Genomic DNA, 25,311 nt, shown 5'->3' with positions numbered 1-25,311 from the left:
ATGGGCAAAACTGCCTAAAAAGAGGTGTGCCAAGCTTGTGGCATCATATTTAAAAAGACTTGAGGCTGTAGTTGCTGCCAAAGGAGGTTCTACAAAGTATTAAGCAAAGGCTGTGAATACTTATGTAAATATGATTTCTTTGTTTTTTAATTTTAATACATTTTCAAAACTCTCCAGAAAACTTGTTTCACATGATCATAATGGGGTATTTTGTGTAGAATTTTGAGGAAAGAGATTATTTTAATACAATTTGGAATAAGGCTGTAATGTAACAAAATGTGGAAAATGTGAAAAGTTGTGAATACTTTCAGGATGCACTGTAGATTCAGACTAGTATGGTGCTATTTGTTTGTGTGCTACCAAAACATCTCACTCTAAAAATCCTACGAATATGCCCTGTGGTATCTGGCATCAAGACATTAACATCAAATCCTTAAATGCCTTTCAGGTGGAAGGTGGAGCCGCAGTAGATCAGATGGAATTTTGGCAAATCCAACAGCACAGCAATCAACACAGTTATTACATTAACATGACAGGAACAGGCAAGAGGCAGTCACGTCTCTAAGAAAAATAGGCCATTTATTGAATACTGATGTGCAAGCAGATTCAGTACACAAGTGCTTAGCTTTGGGATGATTTAAAGGTTAAAAAAATATTTGTGCGTAGTTCTCCAGTGTTACTTTAAGGGTCTCACTCAGGTTTGTGCATTTCTGCCTGGCAAGCTTGCATGTGTCCTGCTGCTCTTCTGCATTGTGGGCACTCCAGGGATCCTAAGAGTAAAACATCAGAAGCAATCAAGCACTGAGAAACACATCAATAATTGCCCCATAAAACCATAAAAATTAAGAAAGACAGATTAGTGAACGATTGAGATGTTTAGACATGGTCAACCAAAGACTTTAAGGGGTTTTGTGAATGTAACCCTGCATTGTACTGTTTCACAAAGACTAATCTCTCATCCGTTTTGTTGAATGATGTTGAGAGATCAGAGATTATGGGTATTTAGCATAGGCTAGTGCCATTTCCCTTTACATACTGAGATTCCTCCTGATTTCTTGAATTATTGAATATTATACAAATATGCAAATGTCTTTCATACACAAAGACATATCTGAGTCTGGTTTTGGCAAACACCCATCACCACAATGTGTTGTTGCCTTACACCAAGTGTGAGCATGAGACGTATTTCTTTTAGAAGCAAATTTCCTAGCCTGGCACCCAATCAGAAATGCTCTGTAGTAACCCGTGTTTGTTTTACATCTGCTGAGTTAAAGCTGGTGCAGTGTCTTTATAATGAATACTCTAATCAGCCATTTAATCACTGCAGTAATGTATTACCTCATATGAGCTACAGTTATCAGCGAGTGAATGGAGGAAGTCAGCAGGATGTCTGTGGGTCTCCTGGAAGTGCACACTGCAGCTTCTCCCTCTCTCCCACTCTGGGTCTCTCTGGGTAGGAAAGGCTTGATTGCAGTAGGATCATGAGAAAGGCATCTCCCATCTCTGTGTGTGAGCTGACGGCTCACACGGACTGATCACCAGCATCCTGCTGCTCTCCAGGCCGTCCAGGGCCATTTCACTGTCTAGGCAGAAGTGTGAAGCCTGATGCTCCAGGTGGGTGCCGGATTTCTGCCAGCGCTTCAACACCGAAAAAAGGCAAACAAGACAACACACATACACACACACACACACAAACACATGCACACACACACACACACACACACACACAAACACACACACACGCACACACACACAAACACACAAACAATGACATACAGAGAAAAATGAAAAAAAAAAAAAAGATCAGCACAAGGCTGGAGAGTGGCGGTAAAGTACCATCATATTATGTTATGATTTTTAAAGAGGGTATTTGTGAGGAAAGGATGATGGATGATCACCACGGCATCTCATCCCCAACTTCCCTACTCATTTCAAAAGTTAATCATGGAGCTCCATCATTCCAGAGAACAAAGTTACATTGCATTACAATTTAATACTAGGGGGGCTTTATACCCCTCTAGCCCCTACCTAGTATTAGGCATGGTGCCAACAGGTTTAGAAGGTGTATCTATTGACAAACAGGTAAACACATTTCAAAGAATTTTAGCTCAATCACAAATTTAAGAGTTCAATACTTTGTCAAAACATCACAAAAATGTTACAAAATGAAGCACTGCACTCAAAACCATATATTACACTGCAGGTTACAATTCTGTGAGCTCTAAAATGTATGAAATGTAATGACTGTAGAGAGTACTGTACAACTATATCTTGTCCAAAGGCCTGGATAACTGAGGCTAAGGTAAACGTGTCTCAGAGTTTTAGCCAAGGTCATTACAATTTTACAAACATTTCTAACAGCTGTACACGTAAGTGGCAGATCACATCAGACATCTGGTAAAAAAAAGACTTAATTTAAAAAAATACAATAATTTCTAATTGTATGACCATATGCCATATTCAGGCTTAATATGAGCTGATTCAGCTTGAACCAGTTACACATTGAAGCCATCTTTGTATAGCCCTGTGTCAGTTTGCTTCATCCTAACAGGGGCAGGCAGGAGTTCATAAACCTTCCACCGCCCTGCTGAAAAACTCCTCAGTGGGGATCAGGAATAGATAGCATGGTGGGAGGTGGATGCTGATGAAAACAGTGTTAGACCAGAGAAGATCCATGGAATTCTCATCCCAGATGACAATGTATCTCATCTGCTCTGCATCTGTTTGGTGTTCTGCTATAAAGTTGGTGTACATTCTCTAACGAGTCGTGTTATAAGAACTAATGTATGTTGGTTCTTGGTGTTTGGAGCACACAGTATCCAATGATATTTCTCCCTCTTCTTCTCGTGACAATTTAAATCCAGCTTTATCCAAGAAAATACATTCTTACGGGATTACAGCAGCTACAGTATCTCACAAAAGTGAGTACTCTCCTCATATTTTGGTAAATATATTATTTTATCTGTTGATGAGACAACACTAAAGATATGACACTTTGATACGATGTAAAGTAGGCAGTTTACAGCTTGTATAACAGCGTACATTAACAGAACACACAGCTATTAATGTCTAAACCACTGGCAACAAAAGTTAGTACACCTCTAAGTGAAAATGGCCAAATTGTGCACAATGAACCATTTTCCCTTCCCAGTATCATGTGACTCATATGTGTTAAAAGATCTCAGGTGTAAATGAGGAGAAGAACTGCTAAATTTGGTGTTTTGGTTACAGTTATCTCATACTAGCCACTAGATATTCAACATGGCACCTCATGGCAATAAGATGTGAGAAACAGGATTGCTTATCTCCATAAAGATGGCACAGGCTATAAGACGTTTGCTAACACCCTAAAACTGAATGGATGGGTAACACTGCATCAACTCTGTCTACATGTCACTCTCCTAGAAGAAAGCCACTTCTAAGGCTGATGCACAAGAAAGCCCACAAACATTTAGCTGAAGACCAAGAGCAGGAGTTACCTCTGAGTGAGAAAATGTGGAATTTACAGTGAGTCCAAGAAGTATTTGATCCCTTGTTGATTTTCTTCGTTGGCCCACTAATAAAGACATGATCATTCTATACTTTTATTGGTAGATGTATTCTTACATGGAGAGACTTACATGGAGAGAATATTAAAAAGAAAATTCAGAAAATAAATCTAAGGAATATATATTAATTTATTTGTATTTCATGGAGTGAAATAAGTATTGGATCCCTTAGTATTCATTAGCAGTTCTGGCTTTTACAGACCAGTTAGACACTCCCAATCAACTTGTTACCTGACCTGAAGCCACCTGTTCTCACTAATCACCTGTGTGAAAAACACCTGTCCACAGAATCAGACAGATCACACAGATTTCAAGTCTCCAACATGGGTAAAACCAAAGAGCTGTCACAGGACCTCAGAGTCAGAATTGTTGACCTTCACAAAGCTGGAATGGGCTACAAAAAGATTAGTAAGGTGTTGGATGTGAAAGTAACAACTATTGGTGCAATTATCAGAAAGTTTAAAGAGTATAACATGACAATCAACAGACCTCGGCCCGGTGCTCCAAAGAAGATTTCGCCTCGTGGGGTGGCAATGATGCTGAGAACGGTCAGAAATCGTCCTGCAACCACTCGGCAGGAGTTAGCAAATGACCTGAAGGCAGCTGGGACCACAGTTTGCAAGGAAACAATTGGCAACACTTTGCGCAACAATGGATTCACATCCTGCAGTGCCCGAAAGGTACCCCTGCTGAAGAGACCACATGTGGAGGCGCGCCTCAAGTATGCCAATGATCATTTGAAAGATGAACCAAGTTATTGGGAGAAGGTTTTGTGGTCAGACGAGACCAAAATTGAACTTTTTGGCCTCAACTCCACCCGCCATGTGTGGAGGAAGAAAAATGCTGCCTATGACCCCAAGAACACTGTGCCCACCGTCAAGCATGGAGGTGGAAGCATAATGTTTTGGGGGTGTTTCTCTGCCAAGGGTACAGGGCTACTTCACCGCATCACTGGGAAGATGGATGGAGCCATGTACCGCACAATCCTGAGGGACAACCTCCTCCCCTCTGCCAGGGATCTGAAAATGGGCCGTGGTTGGGTCTTCCAACATGATAACGACCCTAAACATACAGCAAAGGATTGGCTCAAGAAAAATCACATTAAGGTCATGGAGTGGCCCAGCCAGTCGCCAGACCTCAATCCGATCGAAAATCTATGGAGGGAGCTGAAGGTCAGAGTTGCCAAGCGACAGCCCACCAACCTTCATGATTTAGAGAGGATCTGCAAAGAAGAGTGGGCCAAAATTCCCCCTGGTGTGTGTGCTAACTACAACAAACGTCTCACCGCTGTTCTTGCAAACAAAGGCTTTGCCACTAAGTATTGAGTGTGTTTGGCAAGAGGGATCAAATACTTATTTTCCTCATTGAAATACAAATTAATTAAAATATATTCTTTAAAATTATATTCTGGATTTTTGTCTTGATATTCTGTCTCTCCATGTTAGAATATATCTACCATTAAAAGTGCAGAAGGATAGTGTCTTTATTAGTGGGCAAACAAAGAAAATCAGCAAGGGATCAAATACTTCTTGGACTCACTGTACCGAAAGTCCTGGAGTCATGTTATTGATACACAAATATTTTTTTTTATTAGTTTTTAGTTTGTATGAAATAGAGACAAACTGTGTTCATTTGCACATTTGTAAAAGCAATATAAAGTGCCTGAATGCATTCATATTTATTGGGGTGTGCAGGATTGATGGAATGATGGCAAAGCAGCCAGCATTGTCTAAATAAAAGTATCCAGAAGCGTTTCAGATAGCTTATTAAATGAGATGTGTTCGATTTAGTGTCTTTCATTTGTTTCCCGGCATTCTTTGCATGTGGCCGCTTTTCTGTTGTTTTCCAGGATTTTCAACTGATTTTTGTCTGTCTGGAAAACTCAGCAGGATAAGCCTGCCACTACCTGTGACATCCACTCGAAACACATCACTCCAACATTTCCAAGGCAACAAATGTGACACGGGAAGCAGTTGCTTTTGGCTCCCGTGAGAAAAAAGCTTCTCCATGGGGGCCTGCCTAATGCCTCAGCTGTCTTGCTGTACTCATAGAGGCTGTGTCAGGAGCCTCCTCTAGGAGCTGTCAGCCCAGGCATAAGTGAAGCTTGATTTATGGCCTGTCAGGCAGAGCATGGGTTGTGCGATTACCTGTTTGCCATCGCTGATGTTGCAGGGCATGAGCAGGATCTGAGAAGCTGGGAAGGTGGTGGAGACAGACAGGCAGAGCTGCTTCTGCTGCTGCAGAATCTGCTGCCCGTGTGTGTAGACCCACTCCTGCAGAAAACAGTCATGGTTGGATGGTTGCTTGATCTGTAAGTGTCATAAAACCTTTGAAGTGTAAAGTAAAATACAGTGAAGAACCTGATTCACTGGACAGAATACTGTCTATTTATTTACCATTAAAATGTCAAGACTGATATTAATTTGAATTACCAATATTATTTATAGAATTAACTAAATTGCATGTTAATCAAAGTATTTCTGGCATGTTGACATTATTGTAAACAAACAACCTTGTTTAAATATTAACCCCTTATAATCTGTGACTTGTATTACACACCAAGAATGATTAACAATGGCAAAAGACTAAAACGGAAAAAAGTCAGGTTCTATATAAACAAATGATCTTTACCTTCACTTATTTAGAAAACCCTGTTCTCTCCTCATGTTTTACACAAATTATGTTTTACACTTATTCTGTTTTATGATCTTAGATTTATATATACAGTGCTGGCCAAAAGTTTTGGCACTCCTGCAATTCTGTCAGATAATGCTCCATTTTTCCCAGAAAATGATTGCAATTACAAATGCTTTAATATTAAAATGTTCATTTAATTTCAACTTCAATGGAAAACCACAAAATGAATTGTCAAAAAGCCAAATTGGATATAATTCCACACCAAACATAAAAAAGGGGGTGGAAAAAAGTATTGGCACCCTTTGAAAAATCATGGTGGATAAAGAACCTCGACTAACATCCAAACAAGTTCAAGCTGCCCTGCAGTCCGAGGGTACAACAGTGTCAACCCGTACTATTCGTCTGCGTCTGACTGAAAAGGGACTCTATGGTAGGATACCCAGGAAGACCCCACTGACCCAGAGACATAAAAAAGCCAGGCTGGAGTTTGCCAAAACTTACATGAGAATACCAAAAGAAAGAATGTTACCATTTGAAAGAATGTTCTCTGGTCAGATGAGACAAAAGTAGAGCTTTTTGGGAAAAGGCATCAACATAGAGTTTACAGGAAAAAAAACAAGGCCTTTAAAGAAAAGAACACGGTCCCTACAGTCAAACATGGCGGAGGTTCCCTGATATTTTGGGGTTGCTTTGCTGCCTCTGGCACTGGACTGCTTGACCGTGTGCATGGCATTATGACGTCTGAAGACTACCAACAAATTGTGCAGCATAATGTAGAGCCCAGTGTGAGAAAGCTGGTTCTCCCTCAGAGGTCATGGGTCTTCCAGCAGGACAATGACCCAAAACACACTTCAAAAAGCACTAGAAAATGGTTTGAGAGAAAGCAGTGGAGACACCTAAAGTGGCCCGCAATAAGTCCAGACCTGAATCCCATAGAACACCTGTGGAGAGATCTAAAAATGGCAGTTTGGAGAAGGCACCCTTCAAAATCTCAGGTACCTGAAGCAGTTTGCCAAAGAAGAATGGTCTAAAATTCCAGCAGAGCATTGTAAGGAACTCATTGATGGTTACTGGAAGCAGTTGTTTGCAGTTATTTTGTCTAAAGGTTGTGCTCCAAGTATTAGACTGAGGGTGCCAATACTTTTGTCCCGCACATTTTGGGAGTTTTGTGTAAAATGATAATTGATTTGACTTTTTTTTCATTCTCTTTTGTGTTTTTTCATTGCAAGCAAAATAAATGAAAATATTTATACCAAAGCAGTTGTGATTGCAATCATTTTCTGGAAGAAATTGAGTATTATCTGACAGAATTGCAGGGGTGCCAATACTTTTGGCCAGCACTGTACATTCAATTAATATATACATGTATCATCGAAATTATCACTATATCTACTTTTGTTCCTGTTTAAAATGTCTAAAACTAGAATCAGGTGATGTAAGTGGACCACCATGGTCAGATCTGAAGTGTTCTCTTTAGGCAAGCCCAAGAGCATACGGCAAGATGTGTTGAGTTAAAAAATCACACATATACACCTACACCTGCAGGTAGCTATTGCTACAGTTGATGTCAAGGCATCTGTCACCAGACAAAAACCAAACAAACATGATTTTCATTGGAAGTATGCAAAGAGGAAACCCTTGCTGTCCAAAGAAAGGGAAAATGATTCAAGGGGCAAGACATAAGACTAGTTTGTTTACAGTCCATTGTTCCAGAAGTTATGACCTTTGTCTGGGTGCTGGGTGTCCTCTAGCAAACTATAATTTTGCCCAGATGGGTTTTAAAATCAAAGCACTTTCAATGTCAGATCCAATATTTAAATTTCTTAACTGTTTTATAAGACATGCTTACATTTCTTAAATGATACAGTATATTTAGATCATTTACTGTTGCAGAGATTCTGTGAGAGAGCAAAACAGGAGAGAATGTGGAGCTGAAGGCTTCCCATATGGTTGTTTTCACAAATGATCACATGGTGTTAGAAACACAATGTGGTATATACTGAGCTGATACTAATAAAAAGGCTTAGGCTTGATTTTAGACACCGGCCAGCAGTAATGCATAATTAATGGGAAGGACCAAGAGACGGCCAGTGGAATTAAGAGTGTGCGGATTAATGGTAAGTGTACAGGACTTTATAGTGAGAGTCAGTAGGTTTACAGGGCAGAGGAGAGAGGCTGGGCAGATTAGCTGGGTCAGGAAGCAAAGGCCAACTCTCTGTTTAATATAATTACACCACAGTACAAAAATGTGATCTGAATTAAATCACATTACCCTGCTGTAAAAAGGCTGCCTTTTATTACGCCCCCGGCTGCACAGAGTTTAATGTAATTTAGTGTGTCTCCTCCCTGCTATGTGAGGACTAACTGTATTATGCGTTACACATTCTTAGAATGGAGGGCAGCAATATTCATTGCTTCTGTTGTTCTTTTAAAGAAGGGGAAAAGCATTCATCTGAGTGAATTAACTTTCTAAACCTGTGACTTGATTCTGAGATGCTATATTGCTAATAAAGTTATGTTGTTCATACACTATACTGGCAAAAGTGTTGGGACACAGCTCTTAATCACTAAATTTAGGAGTTTTATTAATTTCTTTACAAACATTAGTGGAAGGATACATTGTTCTAAAGAGTTTACTGAACTCCAGTGTGGAACTGTCACAGGACACCATTGCAAGAAGTCCATTTTATAAAATGGTTTCCCTCCAACACATTCAACTATCAACAGTGAGCAGTCTCCATTGCTAAGCAGCTGCATACAAGCGTTATTTCACCAAATACAATGATATGCATTGAGTAGAGTGATGTAAAGGTGATCCACTGGGTTAAGATCAGGGCTCTGTGTGCCAGTCAAGTTCTTCCACCTCATGCCTTCATGAACCTTGCTTTGTAAACTAGGGAACAGTCATGCTGGGACAGAGCATTCCCTAAACTGTTTACACAATTCAATTACAACTGTTTAAAATGTTGTGCTGTACTAAAGCATTGAAACTAAGAGGCCTAGGCCAATACCTGAAAACACAACCACATATATTAATGCTTTACCAAACTTTACAGTTGGCACAGTGGTTGTGCCACCTTCCACTTTTGTCATGTCAGTCTAAAGAATATTTACCCAAAGTTCTGGGGATCATCAAGATGTTTTTGGTAAATGTGAGATGGGCCATTGTGTTATTTTTGTTCAGCAGTGTCTTCTGCCTTGGAACTCTTCCATTTTCACCTCTTTCTTATCTCTTTTTTACTATTGATTCATTCATACTGACCTTAACTGAGGCAAGTGAGACCTGCAGTTTTTTAAATGTTGTTCTGGGTTCTTTTGTGACCTCCTGGATGAGTAGTCCATGCTCTTTTGGAGTAATTTTGGTAGGTCAGTCACTCCTGGGAAGGTTAACCAGTGTTCCATGTTTTCTCTATTTGTGAATAATAGCTCTTTTCATTGCTGCCACACTGGCAGAGCAAATGTTAGTACAAGTCACTGGCTAGTATTTGGGGATAAAAACTAAATCACAGTTTGTCTGAAGCTGAGACTGTAATAGTTACTCCACTGGTCTTTACAATATTACTGGTGTCCCTTGCATACCTGATTTAGAGCTGGAACGTCCTTAGTGCCAGTGCAGGGGGTCAATGCAAGCACCGGCAGGTCTTGCCCCTCCACCTGACGAGCTTCCAGACAGTTCTGCCTCTGCCGAATCACTCCGGACCTCCCATCCGAATCATCCGGAACTCTAAAACAGGAGTGGGATATAACAGATACACTATATTGCCAAAAGTATTTATTTTGGTTATCTGCCTTTGCACACATATGAACTCAAATGACATCCCACTCTAATCCATAGGGTTTAATATGATATCCTTTGCAGCTACAACAACTTCAACTCTTCTGGAATGGTTTAGGAGTGTGTTTATGGAAATTATTAACCATTCATGCAGAAGCGTATTTGTGAGGACAGACAGTAATGTTGAACAGGAAGACCTGGCTCACAGTCTCTGCTCTAATTCATCCCAAAGGTGCTTAATTGGACTGATGTCAGGCAAGTTCTTCCACACTAAACTCCCTCATCCATGTCTTTATGGACCTTGCTTTGTGCTCTGGTTCCTGTGAAGTTGAGAGCGTGAAACTGTCCAAAGGTTCTTAAGATGTTAAATAATTAATGAGTTGCTTTCATTGAAACAAAGGGGCTGAGCCCCACTCCTGAAGAACAACCCCATACCATAACCGCCACCAAACTTTACACTTCTGCTCCATCTGCTGACCACGCTCTGTCATTTTACATGGCTTACCACTTTGTGTCTGAGTTGCAGTTGTTTTCAGTTGTTTTTATTTTGTTATAGTAGCACTGACAGTTGACTGTGGAAAATTTTGTAGCAAGGAAATTTGACTGTAAAATACGACTATGGCCATGGAGATGATTAAAACACCATAATTCTATGAACTGGGTGGATGAGTGAATACGTTTGCCAATGTAGTAAATTTTTCTTGGGTTGCTTTTTTTTAACATGGGTTGCCATCAAAAATCTGTTTTAGTCAATGTGTTGTTCTAATTTAGTGTAGTCACTTGCACTCTGAAATATTTCACAGTGCCAACCAAAGACTGTGGCACATCAAAGAATACATGTATTGTAGCTGAGTATTCATTCTGCTCCAGGGCATAATACAGTGCAGTGTTCACACTGCCCGAGGCCTGAGTTGCTGGTCATATTAAGAGGTATGGAAATGTACAGTGCTAGGTTGGCAGATCCATTCATCAGACCCAGCAGTACACAGCTGCAGTGGAGGAAAATGAACACCTTGTGAGGAATGGAGGAGCTGGCCAGACCCACAGCCCAACAGACTTGTTTACCCAGCAAAGGGATGAAGGAATATGATTACACACACACATACACACACACATATATATATATATATATATAGAGAGAGAGAGAGAAATAGTCTTGGTGTGGTTTCTATCCCTGTGATAAAATGGGTTCAAAACAACAACGTTAGTTTTGAGTATCTGCACACTGAGCAGAAAGCTTCTCCTTAGAGACCAGTAAGGACAGCACTCTGAGTAAGAGGTGCTTATAAAGAAAAGCAATTCATCTCCCAGAAAAATAAAGACATGAATAACCACACATAATCCTCTATTGCCACTCCAGCACTGACACGTATGCACAGGCACACACACACACTTACTTGAGCTCTGGATAGACGTTGTCCAGATACCACTTGAAGGATCTGCACTTGAGACTCTTCCGCAGGTCTTGCCTGCCACGAATGCTGATAAGAGAGGAGGAGAAAGAGCAGAATGAGAGTGGAACCTTTCCAATAATGGTCTCCTCTTATCATAACACACAACGATCCCCCACCCACCCATACACACACACACACACACACACACACAAACACACACAAACGCACACAAAGTCTGACTCACTCTCCATAGGACTTGCCCCTGGCTGCCGGTCGTGCAGAATAGTAGAAGAGTTTGAACTCATCCATCCACACTTCAGCAGTGCGTCTGGTGTTCCTGAAACCAAACATGGATTTACAATGATACACCGGAAACACTAATTAACCCTTAATGTGACATTGCTAACACAGAGCTGCACTATTTTGAGTCAACTGTACTTTACTATGCACACATTGCACACATCCAGGGGTTAAAAGGGGTTAGGTCTAAACCTAGCCCAGGGTTTAATATCTCAAAATACACACAAATTTGTGCACAAATGTATCTACCAATTATTATTAAATACTCACAGATTCTCACAGGCCTACATATTTAAAAAGCGTGTTGCACTGTTCACTTAATATTTCATACAGTTTCGAGCTGAGTTGTATTCCCCAAGGGCAAAACGTAAAACACATTCTACACAGCACATTTCTCCTCATCAGAAAAAAATACTGAAGGAGGATTTAAATATATGGAAACACTGCACAGATTCTGTGGTAACACAGTCAAGAAAAAAACATCTATGAACAAATTCAAATTTCTATTCAACAACCTCATTTAATCTATTTAACAACACCATTGTTCCATAAGGATTTTATTTATTATTATTAATTAATTTTTTAAATACATTTATTTCTAATTTATTTCTCATTTTCTCCCCAATTTACATGGCCAATTACCCAACCCACTCACTAGTGATGCCCCAAACACCAGGAGGGGGAAGCCTCCTCCGATACATGTGAAGTCAGCCCCCACTTCTTTTCAAAAGGTCACTATGATGCACAGAATATATATTGATTTAGTGGCCAAATGAGTGTGAGGTAGTATGAGGACTGTTAAAGGGGTCTTACTTGATGTAAGTGTTGGCATTTCCCTCTGGGAAGATGTAGGGGTGTTTCTTGCGGAAGACATGGCCGACTCTGCTGCAAGGTATGATCTCCAGACTTCCCCCACACATCCACACTCTGAACGAGATCTCTGCAGGGGATGTGCAAGGACCAGTAATGCAGCAGTCTTAAGCTTGCTATTTAAAGCAATAGTCACGTTTTTTAGTTACAATGCATACTAATAACAAATACATCGATTTGATTGGTCTTAAATAGATTAAAAATAAAAGCTCTGTTCTGTTTTTTATATTTATATTTAACAAACATCATTTAAGTATAGAATAAGAATAAGTAAGTAAGTAATTCAAGAAAAAAAAGTATTTAGCTAAAAATGCACTGCTACTTTTCAGACATTTGCAAACAGTTCTCTGTTTGTTCTAAATAAAAAACAAATTAATTTGTCACTGGCTCTGTATCTTTTTCTGAATGAAAATGCAGCATTAAGCAGTTTGAGCATTGGATATTGGCTATGTTAAGTATTATACGTGTCAATTATTCAATATGTACAACATGTAATTACAAATGAGCAATTAATTGAAAATTAAGTTATATTTGCAGATTAACTATAATTGCAAGTTAACACATCAGACTGGATTATATATGCCTCTTTAAGTACATTAACTTGTTTCAAGGAGCACTGAAAAGATTATTATCAAAAATAAAATTGCTAATAGTCCAGGAAAATGTAAGTAACTGTAAATAACTCTACATGCATGATTTGCAGCAGGCCTCTGAGAGCAGGGCTCGCTCTCACAGCAGTGCAGATTAGATCATACGCTTGATATCTCCTGTCTAAATATTCCTCTGCGCCGTGCTCGTCCACAATTATAGGCACAGTGGCTCGTATAAATACGGTCTGAGTGAAATTCTGCTGTCACTGATCTGTATTAACTCCAGAGTTCGTTTTGAGCCTCATGCAGTGTTAACTATTGGCCCATTATCATGACTATAAAACAGTCTCTCACATTCTATATTGAGTTCATGTTAATTCCATGAGGAGAATGTGCAATTTTCATTCTGTTCAAACGTCAGTGGAAAGAAGGGGTCTGTCATGCCTGAGAAAGTGTCCTTCTCTTTACTGCCGTTCCCTGAGCTGTTATATATAACTCATCAGTGCTGAGGAGGAGAAACGGATAACCACAATACAGCTAAGGACATTTTAATTCAGGGATGTTACTATCAAAAGTTTGATTTACTGGGTGCGACAGAAGTCTTTTGGTGAAAGGACCTACCAAAGTTCTCTCCCCCCCAGATGTCCATTGCTGTGTCATATTTCCCAAGATGGTTGAACCAAGACCTGTCAATCACAAAGAGTCCTCCAGCAATGATGGGTGTTCTGGGGATTCAAAAGAAAAAATGGTTATGTGACTGAAGTTAATGTGGAAATCGAATTACTATTTTAAAGCTGACTTCACTGAAAAAGCCTACCCTTTATCCCTTCCCCCTTACACGGCTGATCAGCCAAGACATGACTGTTTTCTAGTTACTCATTACTATTAAGAATGCTAAATCATCACAAACTTGCCTCCATCATTTATTTTTGGTAAACAAGTTTAAGTAATTATTTACAAACATTTCCAAAGTATTCAAAACAAAATTCACTCTAATTAGATGAACTGCACTACTTTGGTATCTTTTGACAGGGCACCATGCTCTCAGTCCTGATAGAAAATATTTTCAGAGAGACACAGTGAATCACACATAGATTAATGTAGAATGGATCAATATCAACTAACATTTTAAAGGGATTTGAAATGAAGTGAAGCTAAATTTTGTGTCTTTTTAATAATGTGATGTATAATGACATTTAATAAATAACCACATAATAACCATTCAATAAATAATGCATTCCAATCCAACTCTACGTGAAAAATCTTATCTTATTTTAAGCTTTGGTGATGATTCATTAATTTGGCATAGATAACAAAATAGCCAGCAGCGTGTTAAGTGCAGCCTATAGTGAAGAAGCTGGGCTGTATTATCTGTGACTCACATTTTCAGGGACAACATGGAGCTTTTTCTGTTTCTCTAGGCTAAATCCCCTCTCTTTTGTTGCTTTTTTCCCCCTCTGGCCTGTCAGGCTGAGTAAGTGTGTTCATAAAAAGAGGCTCAGGGGAGAGAAATCATCCATGAACAACGCCGGAAAACTGCAGGCTACAGGCGTTACCGAACCCGGCTGTGCTTATTAGGGGATACACGCCTGCTGTGTGCGTCCACTGCGCAAATCTGTGTGATGCGAATAAACAAAAACAACTAAATAAGTGTTAACCTGAAGAAAATATGACCAGACCTGCCGCCACTCACATCCAGATACTCACTAATACTGCAAATGCACTGTCCCTGCAGAGCTTCACCTCACACTGACAGGCATAAGGGAAATGATCAGGCTGATGTTAGGTCAAGACAAGGTTTGATGACAACACTCAGACTTCAGAAATCATTCTGAGAATGATTTAACCACATATATCCACTCTTTCCAACTGTTGTGTTCTCCAATACACACACACACAGTTTTGAACAATAGAAATGAAAACATAGTAGTTTTGTGGAGTACCTAAAAACGATTATTCAAAGACACACATAAATCTGCTCTAACCCCTCGTGTGCAAGCAGTGCTGCTGAGAGGCTGTCTGCAGCGCTGCACCAGTGCAGAAGCATGTGGGCTCTGAAAGATGCCTCAGTCTTGCTCTGCCTCACTGCCTGCTTATCTGAGACATTAACAGCCTTCATTACAACAGCCAACAAGAGCGAGAGACAGACAGATTGGTACTAGTGTGCTGCTGAGAGTAACAAAGCTACTATGAAAGAAAGATTAGTAATAAAGGAATCATAACATGCACTGGATTCACAAGGCTGAAATCCCTTTGAACACTGAATTGCTCTACAGAAAGAGATCAATTCTCTTCTCTTTCACTTAAGTGTTCTTCAAGAAAATCACAAACTAACGCAAAGCCACATGAAAAAAGCTTAAAAACCTCTTTTAGGATAGCAGCCACCAAGACACCTGTTTTCCCTTCGGTGTTCCCTCAGAAAGTCTCTAATGGTCTCTAATACACCTCTTAGCACTTCCTTTCACCTACTTAATGGGTTCTGTGGGGTCGGCTCTCTTGGCTCTCTTCTCTGCAGACAGCTGCTCCCACTTGAAGTGCAGACTCCAGTCAAAGCCTGAAGCACAAAGCGAGAGAGAGGTAAACAGAAAAAAATCCAAGTGTTTTCATCTCTACCTGTCATCATATTTAGGATTAATGTGTCAAATGAGCTTTTGAACCAGCGCCCAACAAACACATTATTACATAACACAGCTCACATTAAAATTCTGCTGACAAAGCTTTAATATATTTCACATTACACTTAAGAGGCACGTTGGAGGGTGCTGTGTGCTGGTATATTTAATTGAAAATACAGTGGAATATAAAGTTTTAATGTAAAGAAACTATGGTAAAATAAGTACCCAGAGGATTTTTCTTACTTTTATACAGAACGTACAAATTTATTTAACAGAAAACAGTGTAGTACTCTAATAGCTAACAGAAACAAACACTGATGTTCTGAAAAAATACTCTTAAAACCTCTTACCAGAAGAAAACAGTTTGAACAAGTGCTGAGCTGGGTGTGAGAAATCTGTATACATTTTAAACACCTCTTTTCCATTCCACATATAAAAAAGATCAGAACATTTTCCACCACAGCTCTGTAAAAGTGTAACATATACTCTCTGGATAGTCAACATTTCATCAGCTGCATAACAAAGAACAGAATCTGATAAGTTTTCCCAGCGGAACAGAAGTATTACTGACTACATCACTGACCCACTGGTGGCTGTCTTCAGAAACTTCATCAGAAGGATTCAACCTTCTCCACCTCCTGACCAGTAAATATTAGAGGAGACAGAGCCTTCTTCCTTTTTATCTGTCTTCTAATCAAAAGGTTGGACAATCTTATGGTTGGTGAGGTTTCTGTGCAATTCCAGTACAAGACATCCAACAAATTGTTTATAGGATCTGTCAAGTAAATGAAATGACCAGAATTTTAAAAACTCTCTGATTGAATCCTAAAGACGAGAGAACACAATACCATTGCCTGCATGAACATAACCTTAAACTTTCTCCTTCTCCTCATTTTCCCTCTTTCACTCCAGATTGGCTATGAAGTATAAGGGGTTTGTTAAAACTGAAAGATATGTTTTTAATACCACATTAAGAATTATATTTGATATCCTTCTCATTTGCTTTGTTTTTGCGCCAATCAGAATAATGATCCGCTATATTTACAAATTTAACAAATACTGCTCAGAACTAACATATAAGACAATAAAGTATTGTTAGCTAAACCAAAACAAATTACACTGAATATGAAATTTAGTAATGGCATGTTTCCATATCGATTGGGCCATTTGTGTGGCATACTAAGTTGTGAACTACTTGTGAACAGGTTTAAATTCTTACCTCCACGAAGATCTGAAGAAGCAGCAAGGTAGGAGAACGTGTCCATGTTGATAATGTCAATCACGGGGCTCGCAACACAGGTTGGGTCCTGAAATGAGTTGAGGCTTGTTGTAAATCAGTTTGTTCAGGCTTAAGACTCATTGTGCATTTGTGAATTTCTGAGGCATTATTCTAAATCAGGCATAAGAGAAGTGAATCAGGCATAAGGAAATGTAACGGTTAAGAGGATAATAAAACAGCATCGCTTTTTTCAGCTTGACTTCACATATAAAGAGCGGGAAAAATCAATGAGCATTGGGATTATCTGGGTGAACATGTCATGTACACACGGACAATAAATAACACACATGCTTCAAACACACACACGCACACACCCACACACACACTCTGAATCGTCTACAGACTCTGGGTGCTTTGACCGCATCATTCAATTCTTTCATGCTCTGTGAACATCACCCCTGTGAGAGAAAAGTACTCTTGTGATGTGAAGATGAAAGAGAAGAAACATATCCTACACTTAGAGATCCATACAAGTAATGCAGAAATTAGAGGCAGCAGGTTTTTAAAACAAAGATCTCAGTATAATATTTGCATCATTAATAACATAAATTGTTGTTTATGTGTCAGTGTTGCAAAAAATTGCAAATAAAAAAAACATTTGAGTATGATTTTTTTATTCCAATTTGAACAATTGACATCTCTGTCTGAATATCCAGATCAAAATTCATGCAAATTTTACGTTTTGAGAAGAAGAAGAAAAAAAGCTGTGATGAAAAGAAAAAATAAACGTGATTACATGAAACAAACAAACAGCAGAGTGCAGGTTTTTATAGAAGTCACACGCTGTATAGCTCCTGTGATGAAACTGAAACTGAAACAGACTGCTCAGACCAATGTCAGATAAGGGTCTCTTTACAAAGGTAACAGCCTAAAATAAACATCTAACCCGGTGAAAAACTTGGATTTGAGCCACTTTCACCCTCCTTGTATGTAGCTTTAAGGATGGAAATTAAACTTGAGGAGAATAGTTCTTCCTTAAGAAAAGCTTTATAATTAATGACACACATCACAGAACACTTTGCACAGTACTATACAGTCAACAGATTTTTCATCTCTGGGGTTCTTTTTTTATTCAATTATAAATCACCCTTAATTGTGTTGATGAATCTTCTAGAAAGCCAGTCAAAAGACTAATGTACCTCTTTAATCCTCTGAAGCAGCGGAGGTAGCCAGTCCTTGTTGACCTCACAGTGGCTATCCAGAAAGGTCAGGACTCCCGCTTTTGCCGTATCTGCCCCGCGGACCCTGGACCTGATCAGCCCTGAGTCACAGAGAAAAAACAGCAACCTGTTCCAAAAAGCACTGAAACTTTCAGCTTCTAGTATTTATAGTGTTAAGGTGCCAGGTTAATACAATTCTACTACAGACTATTGTTAAACCTCTCCATGTTGTTCTGAGTAGGACAGTAGCAGTAGTAGAAAGGGAGGCATTTCTATATGTAACCCTGTCTTTAGTAACTATATCCTAACTGATGTATTCATGTTCTCTGCTGTGCATAGTTGCCCCAGCAGTGGGAAACCAAGGGCCGCAGACCAGAACAGTCTGATTAATGATTTCTCTGCTCTGCCAAAGCAACTACACCTCATTATATACATCCTTACTCATTTTAGATTTGAGATAATTAAAGATTAAAGATAGCTTCAGTTAAAAATTACCTGAAACTAAGTGAGTCTAAGACCCTGTTCACACCTGCCATTAGATAAGCTGGAAAGTTAGCATTTCAGATCTGCTGGCATTTAAGTACCAAAAGCTGCATGTCTGATGTGTACAGAGATGTTTTAGGGCTATATGTATATTTTGAGAATAAAGTTGTAATATTTTGAGTATAAAGTGGCATTGCAACCAGGAATGTTGCATTAATAAGGTCACAGAGCTACTCCTCCAGTGAAAATCAGATTTAAGGCTTTGGTGGTCCCATGTGATCGTATCACCCCAGACACCAGTTAATGCGAGGCGTGAACAGAGCCGAAGAGAGACTAAAGAGAGTTATCCAGTGACCCGAGGCGAGCTGATATATGCTCTGCACTGTTAAAAGTCTAGTTAGGACAGAACTTTTATCAATAAAAAGATATTACAGGAGATGAGACATTGGGATTTTCCTCAGTTTACACCAGCCAAACTGTCCTAAAGTAACCCTGTCATTTAAGATACTGCCAAACACAATGATGAATGTAGATCTGTGGAGAAAATAAACCTCCACATAACTTGGATGGTACCCAAGCAGATCTGATATCCTTGGAAAAGTATTTCTGGGACCAATTAGACAAGGCCACATTTTTAGGGGTATGAAAATCTTAGATCAAGAGATGCCAATGCGTAGGCAAAGCAGTTCATTCAGCAGCACATGACAGAGGGCACGGTGGCATTGTTAAAGTGCACGACTCCTGCTGAGTTTCACACTGCACGGCAACTTCAGCCAATTAAAAATCCCATTTCATCCTCAATAAAGCTTTATTTTCTGGATGAGTGAGTACACTTTCGACTGCATAGCTGCGGACAGCCTAAATGTGTATAGACGAGCGCATGTGTGTGTGTGCGCTCATATCTGTGTGGTGTGCTTCCACTATGAGCTGGCCAGATGGGGAGAGGCAGCAGCAGAGATTACATTCACCCCCAGCTAATAGAGTTAACATAGCAGAACAGCACACACTGTTTGTTGCTCCAGGACAACAATGGGGTTTAAATGCATTAAACCTTTTAACAATTTTCCCCTGTATAGAGTTGGTTGCACATCGGCTTTGCACATTAATCACTGCTGTATAAGCGACAATGTGTGACTGCGTGTAATGGAACCTTGAAGCGCAGGGATAAACAGGGGTGGAGAGCAGCCAACTGATGCCATTTGTTATTAGTGAAAACACTGCTGCGTCAGTTTACTGATTTAATCTGCTTTCTACTCATTTTCACACTTGATTTTGTATGGAACTGACATTGTTTTTAGAGGCTTTACTATACAGAATGCCTTATGCAAGGATGCTACACATCTGCAAAAAAAAAAAAAACTAGAATAAAAAAGTAACCGAAATAGTTTTTTATTGTACACACCGACTCACTGTCAATTTTGCTTGATTAATTAATGATGTAACACAAAATATGCTACATCAAAACAATAGTGTATACATTTATATGTAACTTCATTTAATTTGTGTTGGAACACATTTTGTCTGTTTGGAACCAACATTTACGTACTTGTATTAAGTAAATTTAACACTCGAATATTAAAGTATTTGGAAAAAATTGGCTTCAGTTTCACAGTAGATACACATCCATGTTAAGGGGGACACGTTTTACTCTTTTTTTACAAGTTAACACAGTTTCCTTGGATCTTCAAGTTTTTTTCAAAATACCACAAAGATCAGGCAGCACACTTCTCCCCCTGTGTAAAACCGTCCTGTTTCTGTACCTTTAAAAGAGCCACTGTCTGCTCCACCCCAACCCCTAAACGTTTTATTATTCCTCTTGGTTATACAATTTAGATTATTCTCATTTGTCCCTCTTCGCTCTAACACTTTAATGCTGACCCAAACCATTATTTAAGCTCTACTTCCTACAATTTATAATTGTGAAAGCGATGCTGAGCATTTCAGCACTGGTGTCATTAATTTCAGCAGCAGTCCATTCTGACTCACCTATTACAAAGAGCACTTCTGTGACAACTTTCTCAGACTGCAGAAGAAATGCAGCATGGTGTGGCCCATAAGCCTTAACACGCATCACTTACCAGGCAGGTTATCATCCATTAAGACATCTAACCTGCTAAACAGTGAACATATCAGAGCAGGGAACCACACTAATGGGATTTCATTAAACAGTAAGTGCCCATTTTAGCTGCAGCCATCTCTGAGGCGCTGACCGCCACTCACAGCTGCAGCCGGCAGTAAGCAGTAAGAGTGCTGCCGGGCATATTGAAGTGGCAAAATCAATACTTTCCTGGACCGTTTAAAAGCCTCCTGTGTTTTTCAGTTAGGCTCAAGCCAAAACACTTTGCTTACAAATGGATTTTTAAATCTTTATATCAAGCGCCCAATCACTGTGTTACACAAATTGTTTACAGCATAATCCTAACTTGTCGCTTTGTAGGGGTAATATATCTTTCGTGTAAAATTTAAGGAGAGGGGAAGGCCGGAGAGAGCCTTGAAAGCATGGAATACGTGTGACAGAATGATGAACAGACACATAATTCAGAGTAAATCACAGAATATGTAGTGCTACAGACTACACAGCTTCAAGTCTGTAATCTACACCAGCCAATCTCGTAAGGTACTGATAAGGGCATGTAAAGTTTGTTTACTGTAAAATAAATTAGATGATTGGATTGAGGTGTAGGAAAAATGAATTCACGTTCGTATTTGTCGAAATCTAACTTACAGTAAGTCTTACAGCAGTGCAATTTTTACTATATACTGAAGCATTGTTGTGCTTGACAAAGCTCCATGTGATTCTATCAGATATTTTGTTGATTGATAGATCTGTAGGCAGTGCGATCTGAGACATGCGTGTTTGGTTTATGGTTGCTCTTTACTTATTGAGATTCCTCCTGATTCCTTAAATAGTTTAATTATAGTATGCACTGTGTAGGGAGAAATGTGCCAATACCGTACACTCTTTTGAGGAATATTTTTTTAAACATTTAAATAAATCAAAATTTCAGAATTCCTTTAGATTCTCTAAATCTCTTGATGTTACCTTGCAATAATAGAATGTGGGATATCTGCTCATCTTTGCTACCAAGAGATTTTGTCTCTGTTTGTCTAAAATGTTATTTTAATACCCAGTGTTGTGTTAGGTGAAAATCGCTCTTTCTGTTCTTTGTTTTATATATATATTTTTTTACCTTTCCAGCCTTATGTCACTGTGTCCCAACTTTTCTAAGAAGAGTTTCGCCATCAAGTTCTAAATGAGTTAATCAAAAGAATCGGTAACACTTTACTTGGATGGTCTATTTGATGGCCTTGTTGTTGCTCAACTGACATTCAACTAACATTCAACTAAATGTATATTAACTGCAACTTAACCATATATTGAATGTAAATCATTCAAAATAGAACATAACCCTACACCTACCCCTAATCTAAACCCCTAATCCACCCTAAAAATCTAACCCTACACCTAACCCTAACCTAAACTTTAAATCTAACTTTAAACCCAATTCTAAAATATTAAGATTAGAGTTGGATGTTTGGTTACATTCAATAGAGAGTCATTTACTTTTACCTTTTAGCTCAACTGCACTTAATAGACATGCAGTTAAATGTTTAATTTCAGTTGAGCATCATCAAATGGACCATTTATTTTTCTCTCTTTTTTAAGATTCAATCCTCTAATATCCTCAAACTATCAAAACAAAGGCGATGGTTCTGTTTTGGAGACACTCTATAAAGTACTCTGCATTTCATACGACAGACATCTGTAGAAAGACTCTACCTCTCCAGCTACAGGTAGAGTCAGTTCACTGCAATCCAAGCCTGTTTTTATCCTCCCCAAGTGAGGCCCTACCTGCTGCTAAATCACTTAGCAGCACAACAGCTAAAAGCAAACACCTGTTTTTAAGAGGAGCTGACTCATTTCAAGCACTGACAGTACCTGATCTAATTCATATAGAGCAACCGACAGACAGAGAAGACTGAGAGAGAGAGACTGAGTGTGAGAGGGAGAGAGAGAGAGAAAGACAAAAAGAGAAAGACAGAGACAAAGACCTATTTGCCTACCTTCTCTTTGGGTATTGCGAAGACACTTAACTTTGGGCAACTTGGTGAGAAGAAGGCAGTCATTTGCTGAAAGAAGAAAGAAAGAACATGATAAATTATAGAGAAGTGCCTTTTAGATTATTCCACTTATTCCAATCCCTTCTCCCAACACAGTGCTAATAATAATAATAAAAAAACTCTTCATGTCTGACCCAAATGTCTGAAAAGTGAAAAGTGAAAGATTCACGGCTGTTACTTACGATCTTCACTAAAGTCATCAACTAGGATGATCTCATGAATCAGATGCACAGGTGTCCGATTGAGAACACTGTTAAAAAGATAAAAAATAGATAAAAAGAAAATGTGTTTTATTTTAGTAAAGAATAAATTTATTAGAGTTTTTTTTAGTAAAATTTTTTAACAGACGTGTTGTTACATGTGTGTAAAGCCTTTTTTTAATGGGCAGTCTCTTGCATAAAATCAGGCAGCTTTATTGCACATCCATTTTTCCCCCTTTTGAAGTCATTCTCTCATCTCATTTATCATTTATATTTCAGCATTCAGAGTTAGAAAGAGACCATTTGAGAACATGACGGCTACCAAACAAACAGGCCAGAAAGTCATAGTCAAGGATCAATCTGTCACAAAATCTCCTGGATGGGATACAAAGAGATGTTGCATAGGATGGAAACTATAAAACCAGCTCAGTCTTGTCCCCATGCTTGCTGAATGATAGAATTACTCTCAGGCTCTCGGCTGTATTTATCCGTTTTTCTTTTGTGCCATCTAGACACATCCATCAAACTGGCCTCTACACTGGACTTGCACATACATACAGATACATACCTGCAGTCATTCCCTTCTGCTTATTGTTTCTACTTGTTTTGACATTACTATGAAGCATAGAGTGTATACTAATCCTATTTTCAGAATAAAAACATTCAGTCAAATGATTTATTGTACTAACTTTCATTTATTATCATTATTACTATCTGTGGCATAGCAACATTAAGCCACAGTACTAGGCCTGTTTTCTGTGAGTGACGGCTGCATTTACTGGACAGTGAATGTCACCCAATTGATTTGTCTGTAGTAGGCATCAGCAGAACCAGCACAGCGACTGTGGGAGCCATAATTCACGAACAGCGGGAAGCATCTGGACAGCCCAGTGAATACCCGTAATGCACTAGGTTTAGAAAAAAAATCCTCTTAATGGAATTCATGTGGTTTGATGTTTTCTCCTATTCAACACAGATTTAAAAATAAAATCACATTCATATTCATATTATAACGGGATGTCATACATTAAATAAACCATGACCAAGTGTGTCCTTAGTAGGGAACTCCTAGTTTTATATATGAGGAAAAAAGAATCTGTGGATAGACTGTTCTTTTTGTTGTGATGTTTCCACACCTGAGGGGAGGAGAAAAACACTCTTTCATCCTGTCTTCTCTCTCTCTCTCTCTCTCTCTCTCTCCATCACCTATCCCCAATATGCTGCTGCTAGAAGAGTCTGAAAGCCTATAAGTTCGCCAAAGATTTCAGAAAATTCCCCCTCACCTCCTTCAGGCCACTCTGTGGTAACAGCCTCTGTCAGCACCAATCAAGCAGAGCCCTGGGCTGTACTTCAAAGCTCATTCGGTGAAATGTTTGATGTGAATGTGTGTGACCTCTATGTGGGAAAGGTCAAAGAAAAATCTTCTAGAGCCTATTACTAAAGCTGTTGCTGTTACTGTTTACCTGTGAGATTACCGTTGGTAGAAGGCAGTTGCAGGATTTACTCTTGCCATGCTTGCTTATCTCCTTCAGATTCAAGAGCACATGTAGTCATTTCTTCTCAGAACCGACTATAAAAATCTCCAAAAATGTTTCAAAGAGCCAAATATGTTTACATTGAGGCAGTGACTGCTAAAAGTTGCAGGTCATGAAAACAAGACCTTTGCAATATCCACAGGGACCAATTATCACCACACAGTATGTCCAAGACTTGCAGAGAAGAAGATTCTTTTGGGAGTGATTAGTTTGAGCTGGAGAAAAAGCCGTAAGGATCCTCAGAGTGCGCCACCTTACAAGCACGAGCACTTAGCAGCGAAGCCAGACCAGAAACTGAGCTCAGCCAAACAGCTGATGTCAACTGAGCCGATGACTGGGCCCTGGGAGAGATCCAAGGTCAGGCTGATCAGAGACCAGAGAAGCTCCTAACACAGATATGACATCGGTATGATACTCAGAATAGCATTACGTTTCACCACTTTTAGAAGATTGTAGAACCTTAAGGATTGTGTTGTAAGTGGTTATCGAGATACAGACAGACCTGTTTTAAAGTTTAACACCAATCTGGCTGCTAATATGGCTAATGAAACTTTTTTTATAAAGAGGTATTTTAGCTACTTTTGATGGAACTTTTTTTTTTACATAAACTGCTTATTCAGATTCATAAACCTAGTTTACTGATGTAAGTAAATAGCATGAATATTATTACTGCTCTTCCTCAAAATTGAGAACACCTTTTAAGCTTAATGCGGAAGCAGCTCACGTTTTTCTTCCAACAGACATACAGGTCATACTCTTCTCTCTACAACAGTCTACTGAAGGCATGATCTGAATTTACAACT

At 39.2% G+C, this 25,311-nt stretch overlaps 1 protein-coding gene across 1 annotated transcript in view; it reads right to left on the bottom strand.

The window, feature by feature from the left end:
* Positions 1 to 558: 558 nt before the first annotated feature.
* galnt14 (UDP-N-acetyl-alpha-D-galactosamine:polypeptide N-acetylgalactosaminyltransferase 14 (GalNAc-T14)) overlaps positions 559 to 25,311 on the bottom strand; it is a 46,329-nt gene continuing 21,576 nt past the window's right edge. The window contains exons 4-16 of the mRNA XM_049480446.1: positions 22,956 to 23,023; positions 22,717 to 22,782; positions 18,148 to 18,269; positions 16,949 to 17,036; positions 15,584 to 15,668; positions 13,736 to 13,839; positions 12,468 to 12,594; positions 11,599 to 11,691; positions 11,358 to 11,441; positions 9,765 to 9,909; positions 5,696 to 5,821; positions 1,339 to 1,638; positions 559 to 770 (exon numbers count right to left, since the gene is read on the bottom strand). Of these exons, the coding sequence (XP_049336403.1) occupies positions 1,480 to 1,638; positions 5,696 to 5,821; positions 9,765 to 9,909; positions 11,358 to 11,441; positions 11,599 to 11,691; positions 12,468 to 12,594; positions 13,736 to 13,839; positions 15,584 to 15,668; positions 16,949 to 17,036; positions 18,148 to 18,269; positions 22,717 to 22,782; positions 22,956 to 23,023 (1,267 nt within the window). The 3' untranslated portion in view covers positions 559 to 770; positions 1,339 to 1,479. The remainder of the gene's footprint in view (positions 771 to 1,338; positions 1,639 to 5,695; positions 5,822 to 9,764; positions 9,910 to 11,357; positions 11,442 to 11,598; positions 11,692 to 12,467; positions 12,595 to 13,735; positions 13,840 to 15,583; positions 15,669 to 16,948; positions 17,037 to 18,147; positions 18,270 to 22,716; positions 22,783 to 22,955; positions 23,024 to 25,311) is intronic.

Source organism: Astyanax mexicanus, chromosome 1 (assembly GCF_023375975.1).
Source record: "Astyanax mexicanus isolate ESR-SI-001 chromosome 1, AstMex3_surface, whole genome shotgun sequence".
In the NCBI taxonomy this organism is placed as follows: Eukaryota; Metazoa; Chordata; class Actinopteri; order Characiformes; family Acestrorhamphidae; genus Astyanax; species Astyanax mexicanus.
Note: the sequence above shows the minus strand (reverse complement) of the source record. Positions and strands in the feature narration are given on the sequence as shown.